At 48.7% G+C, this 24,045-nt stretch overlaps 1 protein-coding gene across 1 annotated transcript in view; it reads left to right on the forward strand.

Annotated features, from left to right (window-relative positions):
• Positions 1-924: 924 nt before the first annotated feature.
• Positions 925-24,045, forward strand: part of LOC129399368 (calcium homeostasis modulator protein 2-like) — a 31,506-nt gene continuing 8,385 nt past the window's right edge. The window contains exon 1 of the mRNA XM_055119188.1: positions 925-1,044. Within this exon, the coding sequence (XP_054975163.1) occupies positions 925-1,044 (120 nt within the window). The remainder of the gene's footprint in view (positions 1,045-24,045) is intronic.

The following is a 24,045-nucleotide window of genomic DNA, read 5'->3' on the forward strand; positions in this document are numbered from 1 at the left end:
GAGATGCTGCTCAAGAGTCCTGCCGGGCACCTCCATATTTGCAGTTTGCAGGGGTCGGGGGTGAACCCAGTCTTCACAGGGAAGAGGCCTGAGCTCTGCCTTGGGCCTCATCCCCCACCCCAGGTTCCAGAACTCCCTGGGAGTATCTCCTGCTTTCACAATGGGGAGCATGACCCCTTCTGCCCTCTCTGACAGTCACTCTGGAGCCCCTGCAGGAGAGAGAAGCGGGGGCAATGGCCAGGCCTCTGCACTCCCTCCCTGGCCCTCCCGCCTCCCTGAGAGGACGGGGGCCCAGAGGAGATGCCCGAGTGGGTGGGAGCCAGGAGCCCACCTGAGGCCCCCAGGAGGGCAATGGTGTCCAGGACTCTCCCCAGCGCCACTCCACAGCACACGGTCACCTCCCCCCATCGGGGGCACAGGTCCCCTCCCACATCAGGACAGTGGCCCAACAGACCACTGCCCGGACCCAACCCGCAGTCCAAAGGGAAGTGAGCATCCTGTCGCTGCTGGCAGGCCACGGGGCCCTCCTCAGCCCCCAGGAAGAAGCTGGTGGAAGCCAGGAGGTCTGAGCATCCGAGGAGGAGGGCCCACAGCTCTGCCCCTGAGAGGCCACCCTTGGGCCACTGCCCCTTCTCCGCGAGTCTGGGGGCTGACAGCCCACCGAAGGGTCCCGAGGATGAGGAATGGTGGCTGAGTAGGATGTGGGCTACCATCACTGCCCCCAGGCCTGGGGCTGCTTTCTGGTCCGCCTGACCCCAGCAGCTGCCCTGGGGTTCGCGTTCAGAGCAGACACCCTTCTACCTCCTGCTGTCCTACAGGAGGTGCCCAGCAGCCTCCACAGTGACCATGATGGCCCAGCCGGGCCCAGCCGCCAGGCGCCCGCCAGCCCACGCTTCCTCCTAGTGCAGCCCCTGCCCCGACACCATGGCTGTCCTCCTTGCCGAGAACTTCCACTTCCTGTCGCTCTTCTTCAAGAGCAAGGATGTGATGATCTTCAATGGGCTGGTGGCCCTGGGCACCGTGGGCAGCCAGGAGCTCTTCTCCGTGGTGGCCTTCCAGTGCCCGCATGCACCAGTTGGGAACTACCTGTATGTTGTCCTCCTTCCGAGGGACGTGCCTGCTGCCCGTCTGGCTCTGGGCACCCCCGCTGGTGGGCTGGCACCAAGCAGGTCGGGTCACACTGGGAGGTAGCACAGGAGGGGACAGTGCACTTTTGGAGCCTGATGCTCTCAGTTCAAAATAACTAACGTAGAATCACAGCCCACATGAATCCTAAGTTTTTTACCTTAAACATTTTGAAAGGAATTTTACTAATTTGGCTTTCAGACTCATTGGACTACAAGGAACTCATTGAATTTACAACTTTATTTCTGAGCAATTTATTTACTTATTTATTTCTGAGCAACCGTGCATGGGCTGAATTCCCTGCCAAGTGAGGAAAGCTGACAATTGTCTCAAATAGAATGAAATCTTTATGTGCCCACATTTAATGGTTAATGAAGCTGACATGACAATATTCCTCCGCCCCTCTCGGAGAGCCCAGCAAGCTTCCGAGAGTATGGAGCCCGCGTAGCAGAGCCTGGCAAGCTACCCGTGCATATTGGACATGCCAAAAACAGTAACAATAAGTCTCTCAATGAGAGACGTTACTGGTGCCCACTCAAACAAATCGATGAGCAACAGGATGACAGTAACAGTGAAGTTTCTTAGGCACTCAAATACTTCTTAATATTGATTCCAAAGTTTTCTTTCATAGTTTGGAGCCAGTAGGGTTTTGCCTTCTTCAGACACCCTCAGGAAGCCAACAGACCTGAGACCAGGGCCACTGGCATCCATGGCAGAGTCAAGGCCAAGGCCACAACCATCAGTTCCTCACCCCAACCCTCCCCATCAGTTCCACCACCACCACCCTCACCACCATCACCACCATCACCATCAGTACCAGCACCACCAACCTTACCACCATCACCATCATTCCAGCACTGTTGGATATCATTGGTTCGTCCTTTCTCCCCTTGCCACTAGGAGCTTAGGTATATCGATTACGCCCATCAAAGTTATGTTCATACAGACAAAAGAGTAGAAATAAGCCTGGAATGGCAATTTAAAGATAATCAGTGTATGGATGCAATAGATTTTTTCTTACTGCATCATTTTAATTTGGATTTTTAACCTGATGTATTTTAACAGAAATTTAACTCTTTCTGTTTTAGCTTTTGCGCCCTTTTGATTTCCTGTAGATTAGAATTATGTTTTATTTTGTATAACACTTATGCTGTAAAATTTGACTGAATTTTTATGGGAGAATGTTAAGTAAGAATCATTTGTTAGCGTATAATATATATATATATATATATGAACAGTTAGAATAATGGATTTGTAAATTCATAGTACCTGTAATAACTATCCTTCTGGTATTGGGTTTTCAGTTATATGGCAAAGTATTTTTGATGAGTTAAATCTATGATTTTATATGTATGAGTGAGATATTGTCTTTCTCCTCTCTTCCTGTCTTTTGAATAGTTTAGTTTATAGCCATGTCTTTTTGTATGGACAAAGGAAGACATTTAATATTATGCCTTTGCAATTGGGATTTAATTGGCTTTGAATATTATTAATTCCCGGGCATCTGCTTTCTTGACTGTAGCCTTGGTTGCCCTCAGTTCCTAGCCCTCTTAAAAGGCAGGGTCCCAACGTGGGACGAAGAAGGACCCAGGGCAAGCGGTAAGTTGTGTGCTACCCTGGCATCGAGATGGGCCTGGCCAAAGCGCCTAATGCTTAACTATATGTTAAGAGCTTGGTCATGGGATGTCATGTCATGATCCAAAAGCAACGATGAGACAGGGCCCTGCTAGGGCTAGGAAAGACTAATCTGGCCTGAGCACTGTAGTCTGAGATCGAGGTGACCCCCGGAGAGCAATTCTAAAAGTTTAAAGCATCTCTTGCTATGCCCATACAAAATGATTAATATTGTGAATGCTTATATGTTTATTGGACAAGGAGAGGAGAAACACAACCATTGGGATTTCATCCTTGGATGGGTCCTGCTGAAAGAGTATCTGTCCTAGAGAATAGGTGTTCTGCTAGTGTTATTGAACTTTTTGTGCCTAGCATTTTATTTTATGGTTAAAATCTGTTCTAAACAAAAAGGGGGGAGATGTTGAAATATTTCCCCTTTTCCAGCTGCCTTCTGGAGTTTTGTCACAGAAACCTTTTGTTACAGAAACCTAGCTGATCTTTGACCCGCAGATCTAAGGTGCTAGCCAGGCTTGATTTGACATTGTAGATTCCAGGCTGCAGCCCAGCCTGGTCTTTGGGATGTAAATCCGAGTGCTTTCAGCCCAAAGAAGGCTTTGGTTTTGTATCTTCTTTCCGGGGGGCCTAGATTAATGGCCTGCAGATACAAGAGAATTATGTTGCCTCAACATTCTTCCTGTAAGATCTTTTGGTGCCTTTGGTGACATCAATGTATTGCGCCCTTTGGAAGGGCCATGATGAATAAAAGGGGTTCTGAGAGAAGGTGAGGGGGAAAAAGTGTATGGGGAGCGGAAGGTGTATAGAGGCGGAAAGTGTATAGAGGGCGGAAAGGTGTAGAGAGGACGGAGAGTGTATAGAGGGAAGACTGGAATAAACTGGAAGTGAGACCAACCATCATGGCTCCGTTCCTTCCTTCGCCTGCCACATCTTCGCCATCAACCTCCCCGGGGTGGGGGAAGCGGCAGGAGGCTACCGAACTCGGGTGGCAGGAGAGACGGCTGCTGCCCTAGGCCCTGTGCCTGGCTCAGTGCGGTGAGGCGTCCCTTCCCTCGCCCGCGCCTTTTCTTTTTATTTTTATACACAGCACCACCACCAACATCCTCACCACCATCGCCATCACCTCCACCCTTACCACCACCACCACCATCCTCACCATCCTCACCGCCACTATCACCGTCATCAGTGTCAATAGCACTGTCATCACCACTGTCATTACCATCAGTACCACCACCACAAGCACCATCATATCACCTCCACTATTACTACTTCTGCCACTACTTTTGCTGCTCTTAGTACTACCAGGATCATTGTAAAACTTGTGTCTGGAGGGGGGGCACACAGGTACTGCTCAGAGCTTACTCCTAGCTCAGTGGTCAGTGGTCACTCATGGTAGTGCTCAGAGCACCCTATGCAGTTCCAGGGATCAAGGCAGGATCAGCTACATGCAAGACTAGTGCCCTACCCGTGGACTAACTCTCAGCCCCAGTTTCATACTGTCTTGGTTAACAAGTACAAGTGGAGCAGGGAAACTGGGGACTCTGGCGGAGGGTAGCGGGCACTGGTGAAAAGAGTGATGCTGGAACAACACATGCCTGAACCCCGATCATAAATACCCTTGTAACTGTAAGTTGCATGATTCAATTTTAAAAAATCACAACTGTTGTTGTTTTCTTTGTGTATGTGCTTTTTGCTGGCTTGTTCTGCAGTTTGAGGCCACACCTGGCGGGTATCAGGGGTTACTCCTGGCTTTGTGTCCAGGGATCACTCCTGGTGGACCATAAGCAGTGCTGGGAGTCAAACTCAGGTCGAGTGTGTGTGAGACAAGCATCCTCCCCCCTGGACTATCTCTCTGACTCTCATAACCCATTTTTACAAAGACTTAGGGAAACCAAGCCACTCTCCAGGGCCAATAAGTGAGCACCGAGGTCCAGTCCCCTGAAGGTCTGAGTCCAAACCCTGGAGATGCCGTGACCCCGGGGTGGGGAGGAGCCTTTCCAACACCCCCTCCCTGAGTATTCTGATGGCTTCCAAAGCCAGCTGCCCCCCTGCCTGAGAACTGCCTGGGCTTTGACCCAGGGCCCCGTGAACTAGCCAGGGAGTCATCATCATCACCATCATCATCATCATCATCATCATCATCATCCCATTGATCGTCAAATTCCTCGAGCCGTCTCAGTAATGTCTGCTTTCGTCCTAGCCCTGAGATTTTAGAAGCCTCTCTTTACTCGTCCTTCCCAACGATGCCGATGCCACATTGGAGGCTCTTTCAGGGTCAGGGGAATGAGACCCAGCATTGTTACTGGATTTGGCATATGAATACACCATGGGGAGTGTGCAAGGCTCTCCCATGTGGGCAGGAAACTCTCAGTAGCTAGCGAGGTTCTCCCAGAGGGAGAACTAGGTTATAAGCTTCGAGGCCGCATGCTTCCAGGAGCTTGGTTTTAAGTCTGCGGTCCGTTGGTGGGATTACACTGCACCGGGGGCAGTCCCTGGGTGTGACTGCCTAGCTACTGGAAAATGGGAAATCTGGGCAGAAGAGGCCCAGTCCCAATCTGAGCAGGCTTGGAGGTCTCAGCCTCGGGTCCCACACACCTGGGTTCCTCTGACGGTACCTTCACGCATGAGGTTTGTCCGAATGTGTGGAGAGGGGCCTTGAGCATGGCTGTGGCTAGGCTCTGGAGGTCTTCGGTCGTGGGAGCACTGCTTGGGGCGGGCAGGGAAGCTGTAGCCCACTCCCTCTGAGGGGCCCCGGGGAAGACAGCCAGGAGCACAGGCAAGAGAGTCTCTAGCCAGGGAGTACAGGACAAATTCCAGTAATGGAAACAGAATAGATTCCAAATCAAAGAGACATTCCCCAGCCGCCTCTTACTCTCATAGGATGGGGTGGGGAGGGCCCACACCCAGTGGTGCTCAGGGGCTACTCCTGGCTCCAAGCTGGGGAATCACTGCACAGAGCCAGCACCTTGACCCCTGGCTATCTCTGGGCCCTCTCATAGATGTTCTGAGTGACCTTTACTTGTAGGAAAGTCTTTCTACGGATCCATCAAGCCCAGAGACCCGAAGCATGTTATTAGTGTGTCTACATACAACCTGGAAACGTCCTCGTGGCCACAAGACAAGTCCAGTAGGGTCAGCCAGCGCCTCTCCAGCAAGTAGGGCCCCATCAGCTCCAACACCAGGCGTTTCTCCGTTCCAGATGGCAGTGATGGCTGGCTCCCGTCCCCCTCTCCCCAGAGGAGTCCCAGAGGTTCCTGTTTGAAGCCCTTCACCCACAGGCGCCTGGCAGGGAGGGTGGGCTGCTCTCCCAGGGAGGGAGCCTGTGGACAGTTCTCTCTCAGCAGCCTGAGGGGCACTGTCCTGCCAGCCTTCTCCTCCCCCTTTCCAGCATTTCTCGAAAACACCACTAGAGGGCGTGAGCACTCCACGCGACTCCGCCACTCCCAGGCATCCTAGGAAGGGGTGGCGGGCGGCCTGGCAGTTATTCAAAGGTCCTAACATCAATACCAGTCTTTTGCTCTTTCTAAATATCAAAGAGCTTCCTAGGTAGGAGAGAGATCTTTCTAGCCGCCCTGAGCGACGAGCGACTTCACTGTCAAGAAAACCTTGAGAGAATGGGGCTAGAGAGACCGTGCAGAGGGTAGGGCGCTTGTGACCAGCATCCCATAGGGTCCCCGAGCACCACCAGGAGTAATTCCTGAGTGCAGAGCCAGGAGTAACCCCTAGCATTGCCTGCGTGGCTCGAAAAGAAAGGAGGAGAGGAGAGGAGAGGAGAGGAGAGGAGAGGAGAGGAGAGGAGAGGAGAGGAGAGGAGAGGAGAGGAGAGGAGAGGAGAGGAGAGGAGAGGAGAGGAGAGGAGAGGAGAGGGGAGGGGAGGGGAGGGGAGGGGAGGGGAGGGGAGGGGAGGGGAGGGGACGGGAGGGGAGGGGAGGAGAAAAGAAGGGGAGTGGAGGAAGGTAAAAAGAAAAAAAGTTAAGGCTTCTCCTGAAGCCCCTGCCTGGCACCTTGCCGCCGCCGTCGGATCCTGACCAATCTCCTTCCTGTAGGTAAACAGGCAATCCCTTGGAGAGCCTGCCTCAGCGCGGAGAAGCCCCCCTCCCCGCCCCCTGCCCGCCGCGGCTCGGGGCTTCTCCTGAAGCCCCTGCCTGGCACCTTGCCGCCGCCATCGGATCCTGACCAATCTCCATCCTGCAGGTAAACAGGCAATCCCTTGGAGAGCCTGCCTCAGCGCGGAGAAGCCCCCCTCCCCGCCCCCTGCCCGCCGTGGCTCGGGGCTTCTCCTGAAGCCCCTGCCTGGCACCTTGCCGCCGCCGTCGGATCCTGACCAATCTCCATCCTGCAGGTAAACAGGCAATCCCTTGGAGAGCCTGCCTCAGCGCGGAGAAGCCCCCCTCCCCGCCCCCTGCCCGCCGCGGCTCGGGGCTTCTCCTGAAGCCCCTGCCTGGCACCTTGCCGCCGCCGCCGTCGGATCCTGACCAATCCCCACTCTGCTGCTTAGGGGCGTGTCCTCATCTCAGGGGGCGTGGCCTAAAAAGTGGGCGTGGCCTTTTTCTGGAGCGGCGGCCGCTAACGCGGCCACAGTTATTTTTTTTTTTTTTCTACCATTCCATGCCTTCTCCTTTGGCCACAATTGATAGAATTCATTCTATCTGTGTCTTAGTGGGCGTGGTCTAAAGTGGGCGTGGCCTCCTCTCAGAGCGGCCAACGCTAACGCGGCCGCACTTATTCTTTGCTACCTCAGCTCAATCCGTACTATGTATTCCTTTGAAAACTCACTTTTGCGAGCTCAAACATTTACACAAAATAGCCATTAGCTTAGGCTGACACTATAAAAGCTATCAGTGAATAAGGGAAGTTTAGCACAATCGGAGCCCCTTCTTCCCACAAAAAGGAAGAGGAATAAATAACTACAAGGTTCCAACTCTGCACTTCCGTGACAATATGAAGAAACAGCGAAAATCCCCTCCACCAAGAGAGGGAGAACAAAAGATACTAGAAACCTCAAAAGAGTCTCCCAACATCTACGACCTCTCAGATAAACAATTCAGAGAGGAAATATGGAGGAGAGTCGACCTACTCCAAGCAACTATGGAACAGACATCCAATAAATTAAGGGAGGAGATGAATCAAGCGCTGGAACGGTCTACCAAGAAAATACAGGAAGAAATGAGAGCAGAAATGAGAGCAGAAATCTCAAACCTTCGAACCGAAGTCTCACAAATAAAGCAATCGGTAGATGAAATAAAAATCTCACTAGATGCCCTCAACAGCAGAATGACTACAGCCGAAGACAGAATCAGCGAGCTTGAGGATGAGCTGCAGAAAGCTTACAGACAGCAACAAATAATGGCCAAAGACCTCAAAATGGCTATAGAGCGAATCAGAGCCCTGGGGGATGACTTCAAGAGGAACAACATAAGAATCATTGGAGTACCAGAACCACAGGGAAGGAACCCCAATGAAAAAAACATAGTCAAAGACATCATCACTAAGAAATTCCCAGAGCTGGAGAAGGCAGGCGTCCAGATACAAGAAGTCCGAAGAGTGCCAGCAAAAAGAGACCCAAATAAAAAGACTCCAAGGCATATCATAGTCAGAATGGCGGATGCTGTAGATAGAGACACAATTCTACAAGTAGCAAGGTCAAAGAGGGAAATCACATACCAAGGAGCACCCCTCAGATTTACGGCCGATCTGTCAGAAGAAACCCTCCGAGCCCGAAGACAATGGTGGGACATAGTGAAAAAACTCAACGAAATGAATGCCTCACCAAGAATACTTTATCCAGCTAAACTCTCACTCAAACTCGAAGGAACTATACACTATTTCTCGGATAAACAACAGCTCAGGAACTTCATAGACTCAAAACCAATCTTGAAAGAAGGTCTAAAGGGGCTACTGTAAGACAAGGAGGAGCCCCATAAGAACAACAAATCCCACAGAAAGATGACACAAAACCACATCACAATAATCTCTCTCAATGTCAATGGCCTAAATGCACCTATCAAAAGACACAGAGTGGCTAAATGGATCCGGAAATTAAACCCAACATTCTGTTGCCTGCAAGAAACACACCTGAACAAACAGAGTAAACATAGACTCAAAGTCAAAGGATGGAAAACAATCCTCCAAGCAAACAACCCCCTTAAAAAAGCTGGAGTGGCCATCCTGGTATCCGACAACATAGATTTCAGGATGAAAAAGATCAAAAGGGACAGCGAAGGTCATTTTCTGTTTATCAAGGGATATGTACAACAGGAAGAAATCACACTCTTAAACGTATATGCTCCTAACAAACGACCGGCTAAATATTTAAAACGACTCCTAACAGACTTCAAAGAGGACATCACTAACAGCACAATTGTAGTTGGAGACTTCAATATGGCCTTATCACCTCTAGAAAGATCCACAAGAACAAAACTCAACAAGGAAACACTGACTCTGAAGGAAGAAATTGAAGAGAGAGGCCTAATAGACCTATACAGGGCCTTACACCCCAAAAAGAAAGAATACACATTCTTTTCCAGTGCACATGGAACATTTTCAAAAATAGACCATGTACTGGGCCCCAGAACATACCTCAATAGAATCGGAAAAATAGAAATTGTATCAACCATCTTTTCAGACCACGATGCACTGAAGATAGAAGCTAACCACCCACAAATACGGAAAATCAAATCAAACACCTGGAAATTAAACAATTCCATGTTGAACAATGAGTGGGTCAAGAAGGAAATCAAGGAAGAAATCAAAAGATACTTAGAAACAAATGAGAATGAAGACACGAGCTACCAAAACCTATGGGACGCAGCTAAAGCCGTGTTAAGGGGAAAATTTATAGCTCTCCAAGCATTCCTCAGGAAGGAAGAAAGGATCCACATAGATAGCTTGACTTCACGACTCAAGACCCTAGAAAAGGACCAGAGAAAGGACCCCAAACCAGACCGAAGGAAAGAAATAATAAAAATTAGAGCAGAAATTAATGACATCAAAACCAAAAAAACAATCCGAAAGATCAATGAAACAAAGAGTTGGTTCTTTGAGAAAATAAATAAGATTGATAAACCGCTAGCAAGTCTCACAAAGAAAGAAAGAGAGAAAACTCTAATAAATCGAATCAGAAATGAAAAGGGGGACATCATAACAGAAACCAGTGAGATTCAAAAGATCATTAGAGACTACTTTGAAAGTTTTTACGCCACAAAAAAGGAGAACCTAAAAGAAATGGATGGATTCCTTGATTCCTACAATCTCCCAACACTGAAGAAAGAAGACCTGGAATACCTGAATAGACCCATCAATGTTAAGGAAATTGAAACGGTAATCAAAAACCTCCCCAAAAACAAAAGCCCAGGCCCAGATGGTTTCACTGGCGAATTCTTCCAAACATTTAAAGAAGACCTATTGCCTGTTTTCCTCAAACTTTTCCAGGAAATTGAAAAAACAGGAACTCTCCCAAACAGTTTCTATGAAGCACATATCTCCCTAATACCAAAAGCAAACAAAGACACCACTAAGAAAGAAAATTACAGACCAATTTCCCTGATGAACACCGATGCGAAGATCCTCAACAAAATACTAGCAAATAGGATCCAACAACTCATCAAAAAGACCATACATCACGACCAAGTGGGATTCATCCCAGGGATGCAAGGATGGTTTAACATTCGGAAATCAATCAACATAATCCAGCATATCAACAAAAGTAAAGATAAAAACCATATGATCATATCAATAGATGCAGAGAAAGCATTTGACACGATCCAACATCCTTTCATGATGAAAACCCTTGCCAAAATGGGGTTTGGAGGAACTTTCCTCAAGATAGTCGAAGCCATCTATCACAAGCCTACGGCAAGCATTATCCTCAACGGGGAAAAACTAAGGGCCTTTCCTCTGAGATCAGGCACAAGACAAGGATGCCCACTCTCACCACTCCTCTTCAATATAGTACTGGAAGTACTTGCGATAGCTATTAGACAAGAAAAAGAGATTAAGGGCATCCAGATAGGAAGGGAAGAAATCAAACTCTCACTATTTGCAGACGACATGATACTATATCTAGAGAAGCCTAAAACCTCTACTAAGAAACTCTTAGAAACAATAGACTTATACAGTAAAGTTGCAGGCTACAAAATCAATACCCAAAAATCCATGGCCTTCATATATGCAAACAATGAGGCAGAGGAAAGGGACATGAAAAAAGCAATCCCATTCACAATCGTGCCCCAGAAAATCAGGTACCTCGGAATCAGCTTAACCAAGGAAGTAAAAGACCTTTACAAAGAAAACTACATAACGCTACTCCATGAAATCAAAGAGGACATGAGGAAATGGAAACATATACCCTGCTCGTGGATAGGGAGAATCAATGTTGTCAAAATGGCAATACTCCCTAAAGCATTATACAGATTCAATGCGATCCCTTTAAGTATACCCATGACATTCTTCAAAGAAATGGATCAAGCAATCCTAAAATTCATATGGAATAACAAACGTCCAAGGATAGCTAAAACAATTCTTGGGAAAAAGATGATGGGAGGCATCACCATCCCCAACCTCAAACTTTACTACAAAGCAGTAACAATTAAAACAGCATGGTACTGGAACAAATGCAGAGCCGTAGACCAATGGAACAGGGTGGAATATCCCTACACACAACCCCAAATGTATGACCATCTAATCTTTGATAAGGGAGCAAGAGATGTGAAGTGGAGCAAGGAAAGCCTCTTTAACAAATGGTGCTGGCACAACTGGACAACCACATGCAAAAAAATGGGTTTAGACCTTGACCTGACACCATGCACAAAAGTCAGATCAAAATGGATTAAAGACCTCAACATTAGACCACAAACCATAAGGTACATTGAAGACAAGGTCGGCGAAACCCTCCACGATATTGAAGATAAAGGTATCTTCAAAGGTGACACGGAACTAAGCAATCTAGTAAAAACAGAGATCAACAAATGGGACTACATTAAACTAAAAAGCTTCTGCACCGCAAGAGATACAGTGACCAGAATACAAAGACTATCCACAGAATGGGAAAGGATATTTACACAATACCCATCAGATAAGGGGTTGATATCAATGGTATATAAAGCACTGGTTGAACTCTACAAGAAGAAAACATCCAACCCCATCAAAAAATGGGGCGAAGAAATGAACAGAAACTTTACCAAGGAAGAAATACGAATGGCCAAAAGGCACATGAAAAAGTGCTCTGCATCACTAATCATCAGAGAGATGCAGATCAAAACAACCATGAGATACCACCTCACACCACAGAGACTAGCACACATCCAAAAGAACAAAAGCAACCGCTGTTGGAGAGGATGTGGGGAGAAAGGGACCCTTCTTCACTGCTGGTGGGAATGCCGACTGGTTCAGCCCTTCTGGAAAACAATTTGGACGACTCTCAAAAAATTAGATATTGAATTCCCATTTGACCCAGCAATACCACTGCTGGGAATATATCCCAGAGAGGCAAAAAAGTACAATCGAAACAACATCTGCACATGTATGTTCATCGCAGCACTGTTTACAATAGCCAGAATCTGGAAAAAACCCGAATGCCCCAGAACGGATGACTGGTTGAGGAAACTTTGGTACATCTATACAATGGAATACTATGCAGCTGTTAGAAAAAAGGAGGTCAAGAATTTTGTAGTCAAGTGGATGGGCATGAAAAGTTTCATGCTGAGTGAAATGAGTCAGAAAGAGAGAGACAGACATAGAAAGATTGCACTCATCTATGGTATATAGAATAACAGAGTGGGAGACTAACACTCAAGAACTGTAGAAATAAGTACCAGGAGGTTGACTCCATGGCTTCGAGGCTGGCCTCACGTTCCGGGGAAAGGGCAACTCAGAGAAGCGATCACCAACTACATTGTAGTCGAAGGCCATGTGGGGGAAGGGAGTTGCGGGCTGAATGAGGGCTAGAGACTGAGCACAGCGGCCACTCAACACCTTTATTGCAAACCACAACAGCTAATTAGAGAGAGAAAACAAAAGGGAATGCCTTGCCACAGTGGCAGGGTGGGGTGGGGGGGAGATGGGATTGGGGAGGGTGGGAGGGACACTGGGTTTACGGGTGGTGGAGAATGGGCACTGGTGAAGGGATGGGTTCCAAACTTTGTATGAGGGAAGTATAAGCACAAAAGTGTATAAATCTGTAACTGTACCCTCACGGTGATTCTCTAATTAAAAATAAATAAATTTAAAATAAAAAAAAAAAAAAGAAAAAGAAAAAAAGTTAAGAGAGAAGAAATAAACCCCTCTTCCACCTCTGAGATGTTCCTTTCTGTGTCGTTTGCGTGACTGGAGCCACTTTTCTACACTGCACCTGAGACAGGACCTGTGACAAGATCAGGGTCCTCTCTCCCACCCCAGCCCCCTGCTCCCGCCCTCATTGGCCAGACCCTCCAAAGAAGGATCATACTCCCCTTCACAAACTCACTCCGGGGACAGAGAAGACCCCCCCAACCTCAGTCTCAGGGGGTGTACTCAGAGCACTGCATTTCACGTGAACGACACCCTCAGCACAGCACGTGGGCGCAGGGCAGCCTTGTCGCTACAAGGCCACTAAGGCAGTCAGTCCCCAGCATGGCCCGCACACACTCAAACGGGCCTCAGAGCTGGACAACCCCTCAGTCGGCATCTCCCTCAGACTCCTAACGCCTCTGGCCCCAGAGACATGCCCATATTTCTGCTGCTAAGTGTGACCTCTGAGGGCATAGACTGGGGTCCATTATCTCCATCAAAATACAGAACAGGGCATGCTCAGATGGGGTGATACATAGGACCCAAAAGCTGGGCGGACATATAGGTGGGGTGGGTGGATGGGTGTGTGACGGTTGGTTTGATGGGTGGGTAGATGGAGGGATGGACGAGTGGGTGGATAGATGGATGGATGGGCAGGAGTGCAGGAAAGACAAAACTCAGGCTTTCAGCTGAGCCGCTAATAAAAAACGACTAACAAGAGTAAAACCAAGCAAGAGAAACGTAAAGCTAGGAAGGAAACTAAAAGCAAAGGCTTAAAATGCTGGCCTCTGTAGTGTCTTCAACAAAGAGTGGCACCTTTAGAGGAAAAACGGGACAAACGAGAGCAGCTCTGGGTTTTGAAAGGCAGAAACTGCGCAGAGGTAAACGCATTAGAAAACTAGCGGGGTGGTTTCTCTCTTGCTTGCAGAGTAGTGGGTGTTTAGGGTCACACTGTGCAGTGCGCCGGGGCCATTCCTGGCTCTGTGCTCAGGAGCAACCCTGGGTGGTGCTCAGGAGACAAGAGGTGATGCTAAAGATCAGGCTCAAGTTAGCCGCACGCAAGGCAGCACCCCTGAGCGTCACTCCCGCCCCATGAGCTGCTGCTTCACTAAGAATCTCCGGGAGAATTTACAACCTGACTCGAGGTGAAAGGGGAAAAGGTAGAACTGTTTCAGTGTTTGCTGCTTCTAACCATGTTTGAAATACTTTGCCTGGATTTGGGTTCTGATTTTCGTTTGGGGACCCCACCTGGAGGTGTTCAGGGGCTCTTTACAGCTCAGTGTGGGGGTCACTCCCAGTGTGCCTGGTGGGCATGCCGGGGTCCGACCCAGGCTCTCACTGCCAGGCATTTGTTCCAGCCCCTCGGCCTTGTGGGCCCCGCGGCACACTGGGGGGGGGGTGGCCTCAGCCACCGCGACCCCCTCCCGGCTGCCCGTGACCCCCACTGGCCCCAACATGCACAAGTGTAGAGAACCCAGTACCTGAAGCCACGTGAAAGGAGCTGTGAGCTGGCTAGCGGGGGGTATCCCAGGGCCCCTTAGCCCCCCGAGAGCTGAGATCCCCACTTTCTCTACTGGGGGCATGCCAAGGCCGGCCCGCTGCCCTGCAAGAGCTGACACCCCAGTCACGTTTCTGGGCGTGATCTCGTGTACACTAAGGCGCTGCCCTCTGGGCTGTGTGGGTTCAGCTCCTCCCAGCAGCTGCTGGGAGAGCAAGTCCCGGGCTGGGGCTGAGTGGGGCCTCCCACCCCCCTACCCCCTGCAAACCCTGGTGCTGTGTTCATGGGGGGACAAACCGAGGAGCAAGTGTCTGAATAGATCTGCCTTGGGGTCTGGGTCGGCGGGGCCAGTGTTTCATGTCTCATAATAATAGTAAAATTGACACTGGCACACGCGTCCATGATGCTCGTGTGTGTGGGGCGCCAGGCTGAGTCCTTCTGAGTCCTGACGCGTTTCCGCACTGTGGGTTTCTCAGAGATGGGTCCTAGTGAGGGACACTCCCTCCGAACACCCTCAGGGGCGCCTCTCTGGCAGCCAGCCTCTGTGGGTGCCATCCGGGGGGGGGGGGTGGCGCCAGCTCCGTGGCTGCCCCGCCTTCGAGCTGAGTCTTCTGATGGGCTCCAGGTTTCGTTTTAAATCTGTTTGGGTTTTGTTTTTTCTGCGCTCGGGCTCAGGCCCTCACGCACACGCAGAACAGGTGCTCTACGACCCAGCATTTGTGGTTTGATTTGGTTTAGGGGCCACACCTGGTGGCGGTTCTCAGGGCTACCCGTGGACAGTGCTTGGGGTCGCTGTCAGGGTGGTGCCGGGCTGGAATACGGAGCTGTCTCCCACCCCCAGCACCATTTTTCAGATGAGAAAACTGAGGCCGCAGGAAGTTGTGTTTCCTGAGATCTTGGAAGAACTGGAGTCGGGGGCTGGAGCAACAGGACAGCGGCTAAGGCAGGAGGCCAACTTGGGTTCATTCCCCTCACCGGGAGTGACCCCTGAGCACAGAGCCAGGAGTCTGCCTGAACAGCTCTGGGTGTGCTCCCCACCCCCGACAAATAATGAACAATAAGAGCTGGAACAGGAGCTCTGGCTCGGTGCTCCTCGCCCCCAGGCTGTTCCATTCTCGTGCTCATTCTCAGTGCTCTGGTCGGACCCCTGCAGCTTCACCCTGGCTCTGAGGGAGCCCAGCAAGCTGTGCCCTGGGCCCCTCTGGGAAATGGAAGGACTGATCCGGGCCCCTTGCTGGCCACTGTACATGAAGTTCTCTGCTTCCGGTCCTGGGCATTTTCTGCTTCCCCTCGCCCCCTCACCTCCACCCGGAGCCTCCCCACTCCTGGCCCATGTTTCTGGGCTTGGGGCCACACCCAGTGGTGCTCAGGGCTTCCTCTTCGCTCTGTGCTCAGGATTACTCTGGCTAGGTGTCCCATCCCGCGGAACCGGATAACGGGGTTCACAAGGAGAGGGTTCGAGAGTGATAGGGAGACGGGAGACAAACACAAACGCACGCACACACACACACACACACACACGTGAGCAAAAGCTACTTGACTGTGACTCCACAGCGCTTATGTATGCTTAGGCTTCAATCTACTTTCCTCATGGCCTTAAGGTAAAACTAGAAGTAACTAATGGCACCCGGGGCAACTAGGGGAGATAACAATGGATATCCAGAAGGCTGATCTGTCTGTTCCTGTTGGCTAACCATCCTGCTCTTGTAAAATTGTCCCAGTCCTCCAGTTCTTGTAAAATGGCTTTCTCAACCTGTTTGTGTGAATGTTTGACCGCAAGCTACATGCCGAAGGCCCTCACCACATCTCCTCCCTTTCTGTTCCTTAGAGCCAGTGTCGCTCCAATAGGGCATTAACCAGCAAAGGAGAGTAGAGGCCTATCCCCCTCCAGGGTCGCGGTCAGAACCAAGCAAAATTGGACCCACTTTTGTAGGGGGGGGGTGTTCTTGGGGCCTAAACTCCATGCAGATAGGCGTGCTCTTCGGCAAGGGTTTGGGACCAGTTCCTAATAGTACCAGGGAACTCCCTTGCCCACAGATACCACCATTCTGCACTTTGAAGGTGCCCAGCCCAGAGGACAAGTGCTGGCCCCAAATGCCAGCGGGCGCCCAGAGGCAGGACTTTTCAAGCTTATAGGGCATCTGTCAAGGCACTAGGGTCCTCCACATATCCCCTATCCGCTAGATCTAGCCGATGGTAGTGAGTTTGTATGGGCTTAGCTTGCAAAGAGTCTAATTGTTTTTTTAACAAAGGTAGTCAGGTGTCTAAAGGCCCATGGCCCAAAGGAAATTAATAGCAGTACTCCAATTAAAGGGCCGAGGACGGTGGGTAACAGAGTAGTTAGCCAAGGGGAAGTGGAGAACCAGGTTTGAAACCAACTTTGTTCCTGCTCTCGCTGTCTTTTTCAACGCTCCAGGCCCTCATCGGGACCCTGCTTTTGGGGTACTAGGAAATAAGGGCAAATGAGGCTTAAATCGAGAAAGCAGATGCCTGGGAATGAATAATACTTAAAGCCAATTAAATCCCAAATTGCAAAAGCATAATATTAACTGTCTTCCTTTGTCCGTACAAAAAGGACATTGCTTTAAAGTAAACTATTCAAAAGACAAAGGGGAGGAGAAAGGCAGTATTTCACTCAGACATATAAAATCATAGATTTCTGGGGAATCTGACCTTACAAGTTAACAGAGTCTGATTAGGGTAAAAGGTGATAGACCGGTTGGGGAAGAGAGCATAGAGAGGAGTTTACAGATAAACGCAGTGGAATGGAAGTGCCTCAGGAGCACTGTGATAAACCTAAGCTTCCTGTGGCAAGGGGAACAGGACATACTGATGATATCCTACTCCCATCTTCTCCTTTTCTGCTTACAAAATCACAAAAATTTGAAGTAGAAGAACAATTCCAAACACAAAAGTCTCATTAGTTGTAGTAAAACTTCAGTCCATCCGTGAACCCTGACCAGTCCTTGTTGTAAAGTGTCCGATTGTCCTTCACAAGGGGTGATCAGAGTCATTTAGTCACATTTTGAAGAAATGAAGTGTCCCGGATCAAAATTTGAAGAGTTGTTTCTGCAACAGTAGCAGTAGTGGTCACAGCAATGAGTCCCAGGGGAGCAGCTATAGGAGACTGATGAACTTCATGAAGCACTGGATCAGGCAGGGAGCACTGGATCAGGAGTATCACAGCTTCTGTCAGGAGTTCTTCAGCAGGGGAATGGAGCCATTCTCTGGTCAGTTTACTGGTAGTCGTATGTGCGACCTAGTTTATGTTTGGAAAAAACACCTTTTTATTTATTTTTTTAAATTTTTAAAATTTTATTGAATCACCATGAGATAATTTCAAATTTCATGTTTGGGTTACAATCTCACAATGATCAAACACCCATCCCTCCACCAGTGCACATTCCCCACCACCAATATTCCAAATATACATCCCCTTTCCCACCGTCCCCCTGCCTCTATGGCAGACAATATTCCCCATACTGTCTCTCTATTTTTGGGCATTCTAGCTTGCAGCACAGCACTGAGAGGTCATCATGTTTGGTTCATTATCTACTTTCAGCATGCATCTCCCATCCCAACGGGTTCCTCCAGTCATCATTTTCTTAGTGATCCCTTCTCTATTCCATCTGCCTTCTCCCTCCACTCATGAAGCAGTCTTCCAGCTATGGGGCAATCCCCCTGGCCCTTGTATCTACTGTCCTTGGGTGTCAGCCTCATGTGATGTTATTCTATACACCACACAAATGAGTGCAGTCCCTCTATGTCTGTCCCTCTCTTTCTGACTCATTTCACTTAGCATGATACTCTCTATGTTTATCCATTTATAAGCAAATTTCATGACTTCATCTCTCCCAACAGCTGCATACTATTCCATTATGTAGATGTACCAAAGTTTCTTTAACCAGTCATCTGTTTTGGGGCACTCGGGTTGTTTCCATATTTGGGCTATTGTGAACAGTGCTGCAATGAATATATAGGTACAGATGTCATTTCTACTGTGCTCTTTTGCATCCTTGGGATATATTCCCAGAAGTTTTATTGCAGGGTCATATAGAAGCTCAATTTCTAGTTTTTGAAGGACTGTCCATATTGTTTTCCAGAAAGGCTGGACCAGTTTGCATTCCCACCAACAGTGAAGGAACGTCCCTTTTTCCCCACATCCACACCAGCACTGCTTGATTTTGTTCTTTTGAAATGTGTGCCAGTCTCTGTGATGTGAAATGATATCTCATTGTTTATAAAGCTTTTTTTTTTTTTGCTTTTTGGGTCACACCCGGCAATGCACAGGGGTCATTCCTGGCTCATGCACTCAGGAATTAGCCCTGGCCGTGCTCAGGGGACCATATGGGATGCTGGGATTCGAACCCGGGTCGGCCGCGTGCAAGGCAAACGCCTACCTGCTGTGCTATCACTCCAGCCCCATGTTTATAAAGCTTTTTAAAGTTATCAGAGACTTCGACCATCGGTGTTTGGTACATCTCCATGCCTAGCAGTAGAGAAAGTGACAGGGGGAGCTCCAATACAAACGGATGTCCTAGAGAGAGGAATGAAAAGGTGTTCCTGGGGCTGGAGAGATAGCACAGCGGGTAGGGCGTTTGCCTTGCACACGGCCGACCCGGGTTCAAATCCCAGCATCCCATATGGTCCCCTGAGCACGGCCAGGGGTAATTCCTGAGTGCAGAGCCAGGAGTAACCCCTGTGCATCGCCAGGTGTGACCCAAAAAGAAAAAAAAAAAAGAAATGGTGTTCCTATTAAGTGTCATTTCTTCCTCCTTTGGAGACTGAGGCACCTGTGAATTTCAAGGAGAGGGTAAAAGGAAGGAATTGTTCATCCAAAATATGGGGTCCTGGTGTTTTCCATTCCACAACCTGTAAAAGAAGGGTATGAGGAATGCTCCTAATGTAACCTCATGCTAACGTTAAAGGAGACAGAGGCCTTTGCTGCAGGCCCTCTGATGTTGGCTCCTTCTCTGAGTTCCTTGTGGGGTCCTAGGGGAAATTTGGGCGGCTAATACAAACAAATTCCCAGTATCAGGATTAGATGTCACCCAGGTACGATTAAGAAGTAGATGCGGGTTGGATCTTTGTGTTGTCCTCAGGGGATGAGTCAGGATCAAGAGGATCACTGGACGGAGCCACCGGGACCAGGGTCGGCAATTTCTTCGTTAATGTTTTTGGTAGTCTCATGGAGAAGAGAAGAAGAGCAAATCTCGGGAGGTAGTTATGTTATCAAAATGTTTCCCTGGCCTCGGGGGCTGGAGCGATAGCACAGCGGGTAGGGCATTTGCCTTGCACACGGCTGACCCGGGTTCGAATCCCAGCATCCTATATGGTCTCCTGAGCACCACCAGAGGTAATTCCTGAGAAGAGCCAGGAGTAACCCCTGTGCATCGCCGGGTTACAAAAAGTTACTAGCCTCTCAAGAAGCCATCGTGCGGCTCCCTCCTTGATGTCAAAGATGCACACAGAGCCTCGACCACATATGAACGTAGGATCGGGGCCGTTCCACTGGGCAGTCAAGGGATCTTTCCACAGGGCTGAGGCGTATTGTTCTTTTGTGGTGGGGTGCCAGAGGAAGATTTCCCGTGATAGTCTAAATTTAAGAAATTCAGGATAAAAAGAGCGTGCGCCAGAATATTACGGGGCGCACCTCAAATAAGGTAAAGTTCTCCCCTTTTTAGTCGATGAAGAGAAGTTTTGAGGGTGAGATGGGCTCTTTCAACAATACCTTGTCCTTGAGGATTGTACGGAATACCCATGTGATAAGTGATTACAAAAGAGGAGCAGAACTCCTGAAAGACTTTTCCTGTATAGCCAGGCCCAATATGAGTTTTAATGATTTTAGGTTTCCCCATAACAGCTAGGCGGGAGAGGGTGTGGGCGAGAACATTCTTTCCCGCTTCCCCTGCTTGTAAGGTCCCATGAAGGAACCCACTAAGGGTGTCTCTTGTAACATGCAACTATTTTAATTTGCCAAACTCGGCGATGTGGGTGATATCCATTTGCCATATATCATTGGGTACCAGTCCCCAGGGATTAGCACCGAGGTGTGGAGTGGGTAGAGTGGTCACACAAGCAGGACAATAGTTTCACTATTTTTCTGGCTTGCTCGAGGTTTAGGGAAAACATTTGCCTCAGAGTATTGGCATTAAGGTGGTGCAATGAGTGAGCCTGTTGGGCCACTTCAACTCTGGCGGAGACAATCAGTCCTGCAAATCTAGTTGCCCAATTGGCCAAGGCATTTCCTTGTGCAAGGGGCCCAGGGAGAAGAGAATGAGCCCTGAGGTGTCTTATAAAAAAGGGAGAAACCCTGAATCTGTATAAACAAACTTACAGCCTTGGAGGAAGGTTTAAGATAACTTATAGTTTCTAATCAAGGAATAGAGTAGACAACATAAGCACTATCAGGATACAGATTACAGGGAATATTATTACAGTGGGAGAAAACAGCAAGGACTGCGCATAATTCTACAAGCTGAGCTGAATTATGTGCAGTTGAAAAGGTGTATGAAAAGGTGTATGTTCATTTATTACAACCGCAGCTTGTCCAGTGGAAGACCCATCAGTAAAAAGTGTAACAGCCTCGGGAATAGGCAGGGCTGCACAGGCTGAGGGAAAAATGAAGGGAGTAGTTTTAAAAAATTGCAATTATCTGTTAGCAGGATAACGGTTATCTATGACACCAAAAAGGAAGCTCAAGAAATAGGCCACATATCTTCATTTTGAAAAAGCCAATCAAGCTGATTTTTAAAATAAGGTTGAATCAATTTATCAGGATCTCTGCCAAAGTGCTTTTTGCTGTAGTCACATCCCTGCATAATTATTTATGCTATTTCAACAAACATAGTAAGGAACCAAAATCTTTTGGGGAGAAGCAGGACCAAGAAACAGGGTTATCTTTCCAAATGCGGTGGCCAATATGATAAGACAAAACGGTTTCTCATTATTGATGGCACAAACTACTGTGATATAGCCAATTCCACTTGAGTCAGTGCCAGCCGAGCCTCTGGCATCAATCTCTTGGAGACACAGGGCTAGGATCACCCTTTAGTATACAGAGGTGAAATCAGAGGTTTAAAATCCCCAGTGGTAATATGCAAATAAGGTCTAAGCCAGTTTATATTTCCTAACAATTTTTGAAAATCATTAAGAGTTTTTAAATGTGTGGTTCTTATTTGAATTTTCTGGACCAGGACCTGGCCCCCTTTTAAGTCAAATCCTAGGAAAGAAAAGGGCTCAGTGGTCTGTTCTTTCTCGGGGGCAATGTGTAGACCTTCCCGTGAGAGGTCCTGTACCAACTGATGGCAGCATTGAAGGAGGGTGTCTTCATCTTCCCTTCCCAGTAAGATATCACCCATATAACGAATGATATAGATCTGTGGCCAATGCACCCGAATAGGGTCAATAACTTGGGAGACAAATTTCTGGCAGAGGGTCAGGCTATTGGCCATTCCTTGAGGCAGAACTTTCCACTGGTATCTTTACATGGGTCCTCTAAAATTAATTACAGGAACACTAAGAGCAAATCTTTTCCTGTCTGTGGGATGTAAGGGGATAGAGAAAAAGCAGTCTTTTCAATCAATAGCAATCTTTTTATAAGCGCTTGGGACAGCTGCCGGGGAAGGCAAGCCAGGCTGCAGGGCTCCAAAGATCACCGTGATTCTGTCTACTTCTCTCAAATCTTTTTTTTTTTTTTTTTTTGCTTTTAGGGTCACACCCGGCGATGCACAGGGGTTACTCCTGGCTCTGCACTCAGGAACCACTCCTGGCGGTGCTCAGGGGACCATATGGGATGCTGAGAATCGAATTCGGGTTGGCCAAGTGCAAGGTAAACGCCCTACCCGCTGTGCTATTGCTCCAGCCCCTACTTCTCTCAAATCTTGAAGCCACCGCCAATTGCCTGGTTTCTTTTTTATTACAAAAATAGGAGTGTTTCAAGGAGAAGTGGTGGGTTCTATATGGCTGGCGGAGACTTGTTCCTGCACTAACTGGTCTGCCGCTGCCAGTTTGTGGCTGGTCAAAGGCCACTGATCAGCCCATACCGATCATCAGATTTCCAGATCATTTTGTCCGCATGGGGTGCAGGAATATCGGTGGCCTTTATTAAAAATTTCCCGATCCACTTCTGCCGTTGTTGGGCCTCGGGTCAATAGGATCCGTTATTCCCTGCAATTCTCTTCCCAAGCCTACTCCCGGTATGAAGCCTTTTAATAGTAAACTGTTTAATATTTGGTGGGTTACGAGGCTACCAGGCCCACAGATAAATATATCCTTCTGGCTTAGAAGGTCTCTGCCCCATAAATTCACTGGGAGTCTGGGGAGTGCATAAGGGCGTGTATTGCCAGACTTCCCAGAGGCATCCCTGCAAGGTAGGAAGGAGGCACTAATAGAGGGATTATAATAGGGAGATTGCCCAACGCCCCTAAGATGAGGAAGGGAGGCTATTGAAGGCCAGCTTGAGGGCCAATCCTCCTGTCTGATAATTGTGACATCAGCACCCGTATCTAAGATGCCATCAAAATCCTCACCTCCTTGGTAAGGGTTTAAGAGAGCAACTTTTGGTCCTTGTTGAGTTTCTGAATCCAATAAATGTCTGAGGACCCAAAATTGCTATCGCCTCTGGTGTCTTTTAGGCGGGGGTTGGAAGGGGCCTGAAACGGAAGGAGCAGCAGCTGAGCAACGCGCTGCCCCTGTTCTATGACTAGGAAAGGGATAGAGGATGCAGTGACTACTTGGATTTGGCCTGTGTAGTCGTTGTCGAGCACACCTGGTATAATTTGCAAACCTTTGCAAAGGCAGCCGCCTCGCCCAGTGATTATCCCGTAAGTATCAGGCGGTAGGGGACCACAGGCTGAGATGGCAATAATTGGGGGCCCAGAGGTGTTTGTCAATATATTTTGCGGGCGGCGACACAGAGGTCCAGTCCTATGCTACCCGGGGTGGCTCTGCAGAGGTTAGAGATGGGTTTTGGAGGGAGGCTTGTTGAGACACGGTCCCCACTGGCCCAAGGTTCCATGAAGTGAATGGGGACCTGGGGCTGGCCCTGCTTGAAGTTTCCCTGCCCCTGTGCTTTAGCCAAAGGGTTTTCCTGAATATCCGTTTGTGATTTACATTCAGATGCCCAATGTTCGCCTCTTTTGCATCCCGGCAGAAACCAGGCGGGGCAGGTTTCGCTTATTTTCTGGGTAGTTTTTAGTAAAATGTCCTTTCTGTGTGCAACTAAAGCATGTCTTATGGTCTGTAATTCCTGCCTGTTTAAGTGCCACTCCAATAGCTAAGTCCATGCTGTGAGCCGAGCCGATGCCTGAACATCGGGAGTACAATCCGCCAGTGTCTTCCCATGTCTGTGAGGTCTCAACGCTGCCAGGCAGGCAGGGTTAACATTCTCATAGGCAAGGTGCAGGACAAAATCAGTTTCTCCCTCATTCTGACCAAAAAGCTTTCCTGCCATTGTGGTGAGGCGGCTAACAAATTCAGAATATGGTTTATCGGGGCCCTGTTGCAGGTTGGCTAGGGAAGTAGTC

This window comes from Sorex araneus, chromosome 11, assembly GCF_027595985.1.
Source record: "Sorex araneus isolate mSorAra2 chromosome 11, mSorAra2.pri, whole genome shotgun sequence".
In the NCBI taxonomy this organism is placed as follows: Eukaryota; Metazoa; Chordata; class Mammalia; order Eulipotyphla; family Soricidae; genus Sorex; species Sorex araneus.